This window comes from Anguilla anguilla, chromosome 1 (assembly GCF_013347855.1).
Source record: "Anguilla anguilla isolate fAngAng1 chromosome 1, fAngAng1.pri, whole genome shotgun sequence".
Classification (NCBI taxonomy): Eukaryota; Metazoa; Chordata; class Actinopteri; order Anguilliformes; family Anguillidae; genus Anguilla; species Anguilla anguilla.
This window is the reverse complement of record NC_049201.1, coordinates 58,998,077-59,010,945: the sequence shown is the minus strand read 5'-3', so window position 1 is coordinate 59,010,945 and position 12,869 is coordinate 58,998,077. Positions and strand designations below refer to the sequence as shown.

General features: G+C 42.9%; 1 protein-coding gene across 4 annotated transcripts in view; it reads right to left on the bottom strand.

Moving 5' to 3' along the window:
* The window catches only part of ulk4 (unc-51 like kinase 4), a 108,408-nt gene that overhangs the window by 35,643 nt on the left and 59,896 nt on the right, over positions 1 to 12,869 (bottom strand). For all 4 annotated transcript variants that reach the window (XM_035413352.1, XM_035413363.1, XM_035413374.1 and 1 more), the window contains exons 29-32: positions 12,795 to 12,869; positions 12,175 to 12,267; positions 6,091 to 6,139; positions 677 to 782 (exon numbers count right to left, since the gene is read on the bottom strand). The exon at positions 12,795 to 12,869 is cut by the window's right edge and continues 61 nt beyond it. In XM_035413352.1, the coding sequence (XP_035269243.1) occupies positions 677 to 782; positions 6,091 to 6,139; positions 12,175 to 12,267; positions 12,795 to 12,869 (323 nt within the window). The remainder of the gene's footprint in view (positions 1 to 676; positions 783 to 6,090; positions 6,140 to 12,174; positions 12,268 to 12,794) is intronic.

Below are 12,869 nucleotides of genomic sequence, written 5' to 3'. Positions count from 1 at the left end.
AACTCCTCTACATTCATACATCCCTGTGTGCCATTTTTGCAGATTGTTCTTTTGCACAGAGCATATGACATTCTGGTTCGACCTGCTACCGGTGACCATGTGTTGCCACCAAGCGTTTACAGTTTAAATCTGTAATGCAAACCCTAGGAGGCACTGTGAAAACAATCAGCTCAAACATATACTTTATCAAACCACTCAGCAAACGAAGCTTATAACTCTGAACAGCAGGCATTCAGGAGTACAGTTGTCTAAACACATCAGGTTTGTGGAGGGTTTCAATGGCCAACCCACCTGTATGTGACTCTCTTCAAGGTTGGATATGGATGTGTGTGTGTGTGTGTGTGTGTGGGTGCATGTGTCTGTTAGCTGAACTTACAGAGGCTGTGGGGCTCAGCTGATGAAAGGAACAGCCCTCATTTCACAGAGTGAAAAACACAGTGAAGCCTTTGAGGCTGTGAACTCTCTTCAAAATCTCTTTAAAGCAAAACCACTCCAGTGTGGAGCGACGCTAACTGGTTCAGAAATCGGTTGTAAGTGCCTAACACTGTGTCACGAAATGTGTTCCTCGAGGACCAAGCCCGAAGGGCAGTTTTATAAAAGCTTTGTGAACCTCTTGTATCCCCTGAGGATATTTTGTCATTGCAGTTCCCAGATTCTGTGGTGCACTGTACAGTACCTTCCTGGTAGAAAGGCTGCAGATTGGCATCCCTGTGTCCAGTCAGGTTGCTGAGGAGAGCGACAGCATTCTGCATGGTGCTGCTCAGCGAGTTCACCTGGTGCTCCTGTCAACACACATCATTTTATATCCCAGTTAATAAAACACAAAAAGTAACTCTCAGATATTATATAACAGTAGGGCCTGGTGGTGTTTTCACACCATCACTGAAATAAACCATGGTATAATGTATACAGTTTTGTTAGTAACAACCAAACATTTTGCTGCAATGAGAAGGTTGTAGTGCAACCAAATGCTCATACTCCACTGCATTTACATAGCTTATGTTGTTATAAACATTTCAAAAGGATTGCTCTTGAAACAGTGCTACTACTTACAATTGAATAAATACTTGCTACTAACCCAAGTGTAGGTTAAATATTTAATTCCTGCTTATATACCCGCAGGTTTGTTTGTTTCTCTTTCCATTTTCTTGAATAGAATCTATCCAGAGCTAGCTAGCTATATCAACTTTTTTATCTAATGCGTTAGCACATTTCACTGCTGGACTGGTACAAATTACACATTGCAGCAACAGTGTATCACTGTTTCCATAGAAACTTCCTATATCAGAACAACTGCCACAGGCTCAGTTTGAGAACTTAAATTGATATGAATGCTTTCTGTACCAAAAATAAACAAATAAACAAATAAATAAATAAATAAATGAAAACATGTAACTTGCAGTTCTCTTATTTTTATTTGAAATACAGGATGTCTGGCCACTCTGGGTGTCAATGGAACAAACAATGATACTCGCAAGACTTGCTTTAAAACACCTCTTTTGCCACAGCACAGACTGAGCAGGAAAATAATCTCACAAATGCGCTCAAAGATTTGAAGTGTTGCCTTTGGCAGACGGCCCAATTTAAATCTTTGGGTTTCCCTTTGCAATGTGACATACAGCCAAAATACTGCCACATTTTTGGCAATCAAATCTTGGGTCTCCATCTTGTCTCTTTACTCTCATCTAATCTGCTTGCCAACAGGGTAACTTGTAACATATTAATAGCAGTCTGATGCCAGAGCATCGCTCATGCTGTGTCACAATGACATACTCTTTACAAAGAGATGCTGTTTTTAAAGAATACTATTAACACTCTTCACTCTAAATAATGGGTACCAACGGTTTGGGACAACATTGAAATAAGTGTCAGGACTAAGGATAATGCCCCACCCCAACACAGCATTAGCTCATACTAAAAACAGACCAATTATAGATGAGCCCTTATTATGAAGAACCCTCATGTCGTTCTTCATCAAAGACCCCGGGCAATCAAAGTCCTTTAATTTAGTTTTGTGATAGTTCTTGTACTGTCTACTACAAGAGGATTTCGAGTTGGCCTTTTGAAAACAACGTTTCTTATGCAAGCAGAGTGGAGATTTACATTTTAAGCAAAACACAGATGCCTCCACTTAGTGGGCTGCCAATCACAAAATAAATTGCAGTACCAGAACAGGCCCACCATGTCAGACCTCCAGCTCTCTTATTTAAAAATGACACATTTCAAAAGAACATTTGATCAGTTTCCTGTTCATAGAGCTAGAAAAAGTGAGAATACATCTTTATATTGCGGCTTTAAATAAACACTGTAAATAAAAAGTCATTTCACAATTGTGGTGGCAGTATTAAGCAGTGCGCAGTGGGTGGGAGAAGGCATGTCAAATATACGAATGCAAGATCAGTAATGCTCCACAATTGGGTGATGCAACCCTAGAGCTGGTAGGAGGACTACGTGTTACAAAAGAAGGGAAGAAGTTCTGTGGGCCCTAGTTAGACATTTGAACTGTATGAGAACTTTTAATATGTATTAAAAAAACACAATTAAAATGAATATACATACGTATGTATGCATGTATGTATGTATGTACAAGCCTGTATGCACACACACATATATGAGAATGTATGCATGCACCTTTCATATTTAATGTTGCTTTGGTCTTATTTTTCTATTCACTAATTAAACAGAATGAGTTTTTAAATTATCTGCAATATAACTCCCTTCCCACCTTCCCTCCCTTCTGTGCAACCAAATTCATCAAGGTAATACACTTTATAGTTGCTTCTATGAACAAAATGTGATAATTATGAACTATTACATTTATTTATGAAAAGAGTAACAAAAATCATTCCTTCATCTTATATAAAATTAGACTGGTACCCGCCTACGCTGTTTGCTTTATAACACCTCCTCCACAGCATATGCAGTCTGATATTCAGTCTTCTAGGGCTCTCAATGCAAATGAAAGCAAGCACTTTCAATGTCAGAGCTTGTTACTGAATGCCAAAAGAGCTCTGACAAAGGGAGAATTTACCCAGTGAGTTATTGAAGAAGTTCATAAGTACTTTACATGCACTTACTTAGATAGCTAACAACAAATACATCACAACCTAGCTAGGTATCCACACTAATTAATTCTCAATAACTTACCATCTAGCCATGCATGTGACTCAGCTGCTCTCTAGTAACCTAAAATAACTAGCTAAGTACACAAACCCTGCCAGCTGGCTAAGTATGAATTTGGTACTTATATTTAAACCTAGCATATCACCACCTGCCATCAGAATTTGGTCATTGCAATATTGTGCAGCAAATCAAAGAGAAATTTAAAAACATTTTTAATTATATTCATGAGATGGAAGAAAACCAACCTTTATCAATTCCCTGCCTAGTTTACATGTGCATACATGCACACAAACACACGTCAAATACAGTGTGATTCAGAACACAGGCCCATATTGACAGAGCACGCACAAGTTTCTACAATATAAGCAACCAGGAGTTAAATACTGAAATCTGTAAAATCTTCTAAGCTCTGTGGAGCTGTCAGCCATTCCAGCATCTCCAGCTGAACATTAGGCATTTAGCTGGTCAACATCGCCTGAGCTCCTGTTAGCTCTGGCTCTGCTGTACTTCCAGCTTGAGCTATAATTGCTATGATTGGTTTATCTGTCTGATGCCATTATCTGCAACTCACGTGGACCCATCTCTGCAGCAGCACAAGATACCTTTCTGTAGAAACCCAGTCACAATGCGGGGAGTCACAATCACCATTAAGGTAGTTATATAGAATATTCTCTCTTTTGCCATACCTGTCAATCAATTATTTTCAACGTCCATGTCGCACAGCTTCTGTATAGTTTCTAATAGCACTGATTGAGGAACATTGGTGCAAATGAAAATGTGAAATTATCACTCTGGTGATCCATATGATGGCTATCCTTGCTGCACAAGGTTATATTTAAAGTTCCTGCTGATGTAACCAGCTCCATTCATCTGAATTTAGTTATCATTTCTAGTATGAATGGTTGTGTTATATGAAAGTATGGTGTCTGTAATTAAAGTTGTCAGCGTTGTCTGTAGCCCATCATAGGGGTTAAATACATCAGTGTAACCTTAATGACAACATCTTGAACTGGCTAAGGTGTTGTCTGACACATCAGGCTGCTAGTTTATTTTTATCAAATGTACTGTTAAATCATAAACACAGGGTTTACATATACTCACGGTTTTACATATACTTCTTAAACCTATAATCTCTATGTTTAGAAATTATAGGTTTAAAAAGATGAGTGGGGACGTGGACATTAAACAACAAACAGACAACAAATAAATGGCCAGTTCAGAGATTATAGGCATCAAATGGTCAGTATTATGTTCAGAGATTATATGAATCAAATGGTCAGTAATATAATGTTCAGAGATTATAGGTATCAAATGGACAGTAATATAATGTTCAGAGATTATAGGTATCAAATGGACAGTAATATAATGTTCAGAGATTATAGGTATCAAATGGCCAGTATTATGTTCAGAGATTATATGAATCAAATGGCCAGTAACATTATGCTCAGAGATTATGGGTTTAAGAAGACGGGCGGGGACATGGACATAAAACAAAAAACAAATAAACAACAAATAAATGTAGAAATAAAAATTAGCCAAAGATATATAGGGCTGTTTAACATACTACACAAATCCAAAAAGGCAGCAAGTGATAAACTCAATGAGACAGTGTGGTTCTCGGCAAGAAACTATTGGGTTCTTTAGTCATCGTGTAAAATGTCATGCATTGTTTCTCAAAGTAGGCGTGTAATCATCACACTCACAAGACACATTTCATCTTTTCCTTTTATTCATCAAGAATAAAAGTATTGAAAAGCTTTAGCTCCTAAAAGACACTGGGCCACAGAGAGACCAGTTCCTGTGACTGGGATATGTAGTTTTGCGTACTGTAGCCTTTTAATATGCAGTTCAGGAATTTTCTCTAGTAGCTAATATCATACTAGGAAGAGGGCAGAAAGAGTGGTATCTGGGGGTTAAGGGGCAGAGAGGGTGGTATCTGAGGGGTTAAGGTCAGAGCGTGATATTTAGTGGGTTAAAGCCATAAAGGACGATACAGGAGAGGTCATCCACAGAATAAAGGTTATCTGAGAGGTTAGCCCATGCCCTTGATGGAAGCAGTAACGCAAACAGCGCTAGGCATTTATTTGCCAAGGGATCAATCCACAGAGATTGCCAACCAGGGATGAATCGATACCAATCAGATCAGCTTTCTCTCCCCAGTCATTACAGTTCAGCCTGCAGATTCTTCCCATCCATCTTCTCTTGAGCCAACAGAGATTAATCAATGGCACTCTGTAAACTGCTGAATTAATGTAACAATAAGACAGCATGACAGCCCTGACTGCGGCCATGTTCGGATGAAAACACATTTCGCTGGGAGAAATTTCCAAGCTCCACAGTCACTCCAGTATCTCCCAGACAACCGGAGCACAAGTCTAACCCGGAAACACAAGCGACAAGCCCTTTGCAAGGTCTTTGGATCTTGGGTTGTCGCAGTTTATCTGCTGAAAGTACACCTTATGAATACAGAGATGTGTCATACACAAACACACAGCAGAAAATACATGGGTAAAACCCAAGATATCATATGACAGACACATCCCTTGTCACGGTGGGTTAGACAGGTCATCACCGACAAAGAGGAGAATAGACAGAAAAGGATGAAGATCTACAATAGGGGGTATGTGTTGGCTGACAATAACACGGATGTAAAGGTGAGCATTCTCCAGACCTTGACCTCTGCTTGTACTTCCTAGAGATTAGGATTGATCACAGATTGATAATAAAGTTGAACAGGTTTAATTGGCTGTTCAAGGAGCTTCATAATTTTCCCTCCGATTGCCCTGACCCCCCATATCCCCCCACCCCAGGGGGAAATGAAAGGACAAACACCTGTAAGAAATATCCTCACATCCCAGCAGTGTAGGAGAGCAGATTAACAGACACGCGCGCACCCGCACACACACTCACGCACGCTCACGCACGCACACGCACACAGGGGACGGGGTTCTTCCACACGCTACTCACCGAGATCACCTGGAAGACGGCGGGGAGCAGGCGGCTTTCCTCGATGAGCCTGTGGCAGAGAGACAGGAGCGCGGTTAACCCCCGGGTGCCTGGCGCGCAGTTCGTCTTCATTAGGCCGCCACGCTGCCGCGGCGTGCGGGCGCGCTGTGGCGTGAATGCCCACGCCGCCGACATCACTCGTCTGACAAAACGACCTCTGACTAACTCTCTGAAGAAAAGCGGCGTCGCCGCAGCCGAGCGCAGAGGAGTAATGTGTCTTTTCATTGGGCACGACTTCCCCTGTTGACATATTGATCAGGCCTTTTGATTCACAACCAATTGCTGTATGCATGAAAGGAAAAAATACAATACCAGCTTCAAAAAAGTGAGACAAAATTAAATTAGTCAAGTCACCATGGGAATTAATTATGAGGCTGCTACATAATGGTGATGAATTGCCTTTCTGAAAAAATCCCATTTTTACACCTACCTCACTGAATGTCCCCTACAATAAGATTCCTTAAAAAGACCCTTCAAAACACTGATATACTCACACCAGATAAAGATAAATACCACAACCTCTCACACACATAAAAACCTGAATGCACGCACGCGCATACACACACACACACACACACACACATTTTTTATTTATTTTGCCAAAGTAACCAGCCCACATTTCTATCCTGCTCACATTCTATCCCAGCTCTTATCTCATCTAATTCTGAGACCTCTGGCTTTTTAGTCAGTTTTGGGAAAAATAAAAACTTTTCCTGCTCTGATAGCAGGTCATTAAAAGTAAACTCTACATGCTTAAGTGGCATCACTGAGCAAGGCACTAATGCATAATGTAATGCTACTGCCTTTGGTCCTGAGCGCATAGACTGTGGCCTGGCTGGATTCAATCAGCATTTATTCACAAATAAATTCCGTGCTAGATTCTTTTTTTAAAACCCGTCCAACTGCGTTTGTGAAGGCAAAAAAGAATAACACTTCCATATATTAAGAAGCCAAAATGAAGCCTATTAATCAATGTTCACTGAATCCAGGACTGTAACCGTGCCAACAAAACAATACAATGCAATGCAATTCAATGTAATACAATACAATACAGCCTTCATTGTCCAACCAAGGTTGGAATATTGACTCGGGTACAATGAAAACACACAATTATATTTGAGCACAATACAAGTAGGGACAAGTGCTCAGTACATACACTTCATTCAGCTCAGCAAGCCTTGCTGAGGAGGCTGATGGTGCTAGAGACAAAGGACCTCTTTCATAGGTTTCGTTTAGCCACGGGCAGCATAAACTGCTCAGCAGAGGGGGAGAGGTTGGCCAGAGTCATGGACTATGGCCAGAGTCTTCCTGTGTACAGGTGAATCACACAGAACATCCAGTTACGTCTGCTGTCCACCTGTCACCTGTCAGCTGTGCTAACGATCCTGGCTGAGTCCTGTGGTGAGACGCGTGATCTTCATCTGCTAGGATACCTCCTGCCAACGCTGCTCATTCGCTATGATCTATCATGTGCCTGTGAAGTCACTCCAGCCCTCTGCTGCAGCAGGGTTACACTGTGAGAAGCAAGCAGCTGAGCTGAACCATGCTCTGGCCCAGATGCTTGTCCTCACCAACCAGAACTGACAAGGGACACTGCCGTGATGGAACAGGCCAATGGCTGCAACTGGGCCCTCTCACTCACGGGGGGGGGGGGGGGGGGGGGGGGGGGGGGGGGGGGGGGGGGGGGGGGTAGGGGAGGATTATAAATCACCCTCACAGCTATCAGAAGTCTGAGACAGGACTCTTTCCACTTATGAGTCAGCAACTCAGACACCCAGATCAAAATAGTGTGTAAGACACAGAGTGGAGAGAGCCACAAAGCAGAAGAACAGAAATCTTGGTATTGAACTTAGCACTTCTACTGTGCTGAGCTGCATGTATGGCTATAGTCTTCTGTTCTTTAATTCAACACATTGGGCTATAAATCCTCCCAAAATGCTGCCAGCCATTCGCACCAACATTTTCAGGGAAATGCAGTGAGCTGCAGCAGCATTTGCATAAACAAAGGTCACCCCGCCGCAGCTAAGGCAGCTAACGAGCGCTGCGTCTCTTCACATGGCTGTTTACGCTCTTGATTTCCGAGTCCGCTGAAGCGAGGTAGCCAATGGCATCGCGTCTTTCCCCACAAGCCTGCCACTTTCAGAATGGCAAGGCAGCGGGGTGACATTTAGCTGCAATCACACGCTGTCTGCTGCTGAAACTAAGCGTCCTGGCCTGCCGCTTGACTCCAGCTTCCTCCTCATCCTCTTCCTCCGCCTGATGCGCTCTCTAATGCGGGTCGGACGGCACTTAGCCACCCAGCGTTACAGTAATGCTACTGGTGACCACGTCACGCAGCAGAACGTGCTGATCTGTCCCGCCCGCAGGCTCGTTCACCCTTCTCTCCACAGCGAAGCCCACAGCAGCCCCTCACCTTCCCCCTCAGCAGAGCACCACCTGCGTGACATCATCAGCGGCACTACAGCAGCCTGGCATCCTGCATCACAGCTGGCAGGGGACGGGCGGGTAAACACGGGAGCGCAGCCAGCTTGCCTGGCTCTTGATGACTGCTGAAACCCAGACTAGGCGGAACCTTCCAGATGCCCCGCTGACTGATCACCCTAACGCTGTCTCCTGTGGGCACAGGGGGGACAAGCCTGTCAGATCCGGCAGAGAGGAAGGGACCGAACGGGCCACGTGCCTGATGCTTTCCATCAATATTACATGAGCAGATCTGAGCTGGAGGGCACAGCTCCAATCGCTTTCGGATTGTGCTCCGCTGGCCTCCAGCACCCCAGGGCACACTAAATATGGTCATGTCAACACTGAAATGCATTCTGGGTACCACTGCATTTTTATATGGACTAACGACAAGCTTCGAGGACCCAGTTTTATTTCTGATGGTAGCGTTGCTTTTTGCTTCATGGGTTTTTACTGCTACATATGTACGCCTTGCTTAGTGTTCAGTATTCATATTGTGTAGCTAAAAGTATGTAGATATATTGCAAAAAAAAAATTATCAGCTCAAAATTTATAGGGGACAAATATTGCCATAGTTAAAAAATGCTAGACTTTAATAATTGACAAGGGGTCTGTTTCCATGTCTTCTCTTTGTCATTGTACTGTTAGCTAAGCAGTTTCATTTTATGCGCTTGTTGATTGAGCTGCCTGCATTAATCTCTTCCGTGGTTTACTGGCACGTCCTTGTGGAATAATTCTAAAGTGACCGTTGGTGATGTAACTGCTAGCTCTCAGCTCAATTATAATCTTCCCGGCAACAGGACTGAAACCGGCTCTGGGTAGCCCAGTACAAATCTGAAGAAAAGCAAGAGCTCCAGCACAGGCGCCAGCACAGGCCCGGCTCAGCTCCAACGTGCCTGTGAAGAATATCACTCACTCATTTCTCTGGTACTCACCATGTAAACGAACAAACCAGAGTCTACTACTGAACTTTGGCTTCAGTTCAATCAGACAAAGTGGAGTGTATGTGATAATCTGGGGTGAGAGTCGCATTATGTCATTAATTCATCATTTCAAAGTTCCTTTTTGGATCAGTAGTCAACGGCGCTTCTGAGATCTGCTCCTGTTTGCAGCTGGCTGGTTGTTGGCCGGGAGTACTAAAGAGCAGTTTGGGTTCAGCTAATCCATCTGACGCCTTTGCCCAGAAGGCAAATAGCTCCCTGCTCCCTCTTAGGCATGAACGTGCGGGGAAGACTGTGGCTAAAGGTTTAGATAATCGCGTGGCTTCGGCTCCTAATGAAAGCCATAATGTTCAAAAATACCGGCATGCGGTGGGCTAATGTTCCAATTTGAAATCTAATTTAGGCAAGAACCTATCAAGAGGAGTCTGCACTTCTTCCAGGACCTTATCAAGCCGAAGAAAATGCAATTTCATTTTTCATTGTAATGGCAACGCTTATTCGGTCAAGGGAAAGGCCATCGAAAGACAAGTGTTTCAGACTGCTGACATCAATTTTAACAGCTCAGCACAGCAGACACCACAGGACCAAAAGAGACGGCAATGGGGGTTAAAAAAAAAGGAGTACGGTCAGCTATACAGCTAACCACACCTCTAATTGCATTTTTTATTACCGATTAAATGGGCTGGAAAAGAAGAAATAAGAGGGGAAGTATTCCAGAACATGCATTTTCAAGCCTATTTCATCAGGCTTTTGTTTAAGTGCATACATTTCTTGCAAATTCTTTACATAATTGATGGTTATTGAAAAGAATGATCATTTTGATGATCGGCCTTTCAGCAATGAAATCCCTAAAATCTTGCACGCTTAGTGGTTTCTTTTTTCACCGAATACACTGCCACCACTTCAATCATAAGTTGCCCAGCATAGTATACTAGTGTATCTGCTAATAGTTTAAAACATGTACCACATTATCAAAGAAAAGTACTGTTTGGCATTCAGCCTGCCTCCTCTAAACGGTGATTAGACTGAAAAGGTAACTTTTCTGAAAGTTTTCCCCTCCTTGTTCTGAATTGGAGAAACAAGTGAAGAAGAAAACACCTGTGTAAGGGAGAAAAGACACTATTCTTCATACTATAGCAAATAAATACATTTGGGTGAGTTGGGGGTGGTCTTTGGGATAATATAATTTTGTCAGCTTTTAGGTTTTTTGTCTTATTTTCAGTCTCTCAAATTCAGTCAGAGAAAGGGCATTTTGCCTTCAGTGCACAAGCACAAGCACTAGCGTACGTCAGAGGCTCTGCTTGCAGAGCTTCTCCCAGGGAGCCTGTTCTTTAGCATGGCCAGACTAGGGGCATACATCATCCCTCACTGGGGCTTTCCCTGCGCTCCCCTCCTCTGTCACCTACGGCCTGCCCCAACCTGCCCCCATTCCCAAATGCAGTACCTCAGGTACAGCCAAGGAGGACCAGTCATTACCAGCTCAGTGCAACATTGGGGGCTGCAGAGGCAAATTTCTACTCTTTCTATGGACCACTGGGATTTACTGTCTGGGGGGACTGTAACTCAGGAAGCAAGAACAAATTCTTACGGGAGTTCCTGGCCTACATTACCCGAAATATTTATTTTAAACAAGCATTAACTGTTCCTCAGTTTTAAGCTTATATATATCTTACAACTAATCTGATTTAAAAAGTTACTTAACAGTTTCATACTGTGGCCGTTTTGTCCATAATGCACAACTAAATAACATTTTTACCCAAGACCCTGATTCCTGGATAAACCAATGCAACTCCTTACTGAGCTGGGAAAAAATAAAATCGCCTCAGAAACCTAAGATCTTGTGATGAATCCTAAACAGGACCTGCTCCTGATTTGCCCTATAGCGCCAGTAGGATATAAGTTGTTAAGTGTAAACACATCTTTACTGGCCCTGAATCTCTAATGCATGTCCATCCCAAGGAGAAGCCCTGCTTAAGCCCATCTCCAGCAGCACAGCGCCTGGAGGAGTCATACATTAAACAGCTCCCGTGGTAATGGAGCCATTCACTGTAAATAATTTAACTCGTCAGCAACAGTATTCATCAGCTGCGCTTGACAGGAGCCAGCCTGGCCTGCAACACCATCAAACCATTCTCAACTTCTGGTTTCATACTGAGGGTTCGATTTCAGGATTTCCCATAGCTGCCAATCACAAGCGACAAAACAGCTTCCACCGGGTTTTGCTATGACCTATTACTCCTTATTGGCTTCACAGCCAACTTTGTTCCGCATGCCTTACGAAGGCAAAATATTTCTTCACACCGCTCAATATTATTTGCTGAAATCACTCAGGGCATTTCTTGCTTAATGGTACAACAAGTGTACAAACCGACTGGCAAGATTGGAGCTGCGAGCTTCAGTTTACAAGCTCACAGCTCATTAACTCCAAAACTACACTAAATAATATAAAAATGAACAACAATGTATTAATCTATTGCCAGCCAATGTCTGAAGTTTGGCTTTCCTCAGTAATGCTAAGTAATGACAGTGTCTGCTCTGCTAAAAACTTAGCGGGAAACAGTCACGCAAAACCAGAAGACAGGGTGCCATAAATGTCAGTGGTCAAGTGAGAGTGTAGCTGCATCCAAAATGGCGGGAGGCTTACTTGCTGACAGGTGAGTCATGCTCGGTGAGAGACACAAGGAGCTTCAGAGCGTAGACTGGGACTGGATCGGGTTCAAGAAGGAGAGACTCATATCTGTGGAAGAAGAAAACAAAGAACTAAACCCTACGAAGGAGAAACCATTTACACTGCGTTCAGCATTTAGCTAAAAATGGAGAAGATAAACCTTACAGATAATAACGGAGAAGATAAATCTTGAAGATAAAACTTCAGCCCACAGTGAAGGAATAAGAGTTAATTTGTCCATGACTTGATGTACCAATTATAGACTGTTTGTTATTATATAACATGTCTTTATATCAGATAATACAACTTTGATGCTTTGAGTTCTGAAATCCATTGAATCACACATACAAATGCACAACCTGATGTCAGGGAACTGTGGGACATCACTATTAGCTACTGTATCAGGTAGGTTTGTTGTTCTGTTGTTCTGGTGTTTTTTAATTTGTATGGAAGGTCAGATCCATGAAATAACACATGAAAAATGAAATATTAAATAAGAGGAGAGGAAGGGAAAGTTGGATACAGAAGCAAAGAAAGAAAAAGCGTGGGAGAGGGAGACAGAGAGAGAGCGAATGAGAGAGGGAGAGAGGGCTCACTGTGGAAGCAGGGCCTCAGTGATGAGTGACAGCAGTCTGTTTGAGGCGCAGGCCCGGCCCTCCTGCGCAGTCTCC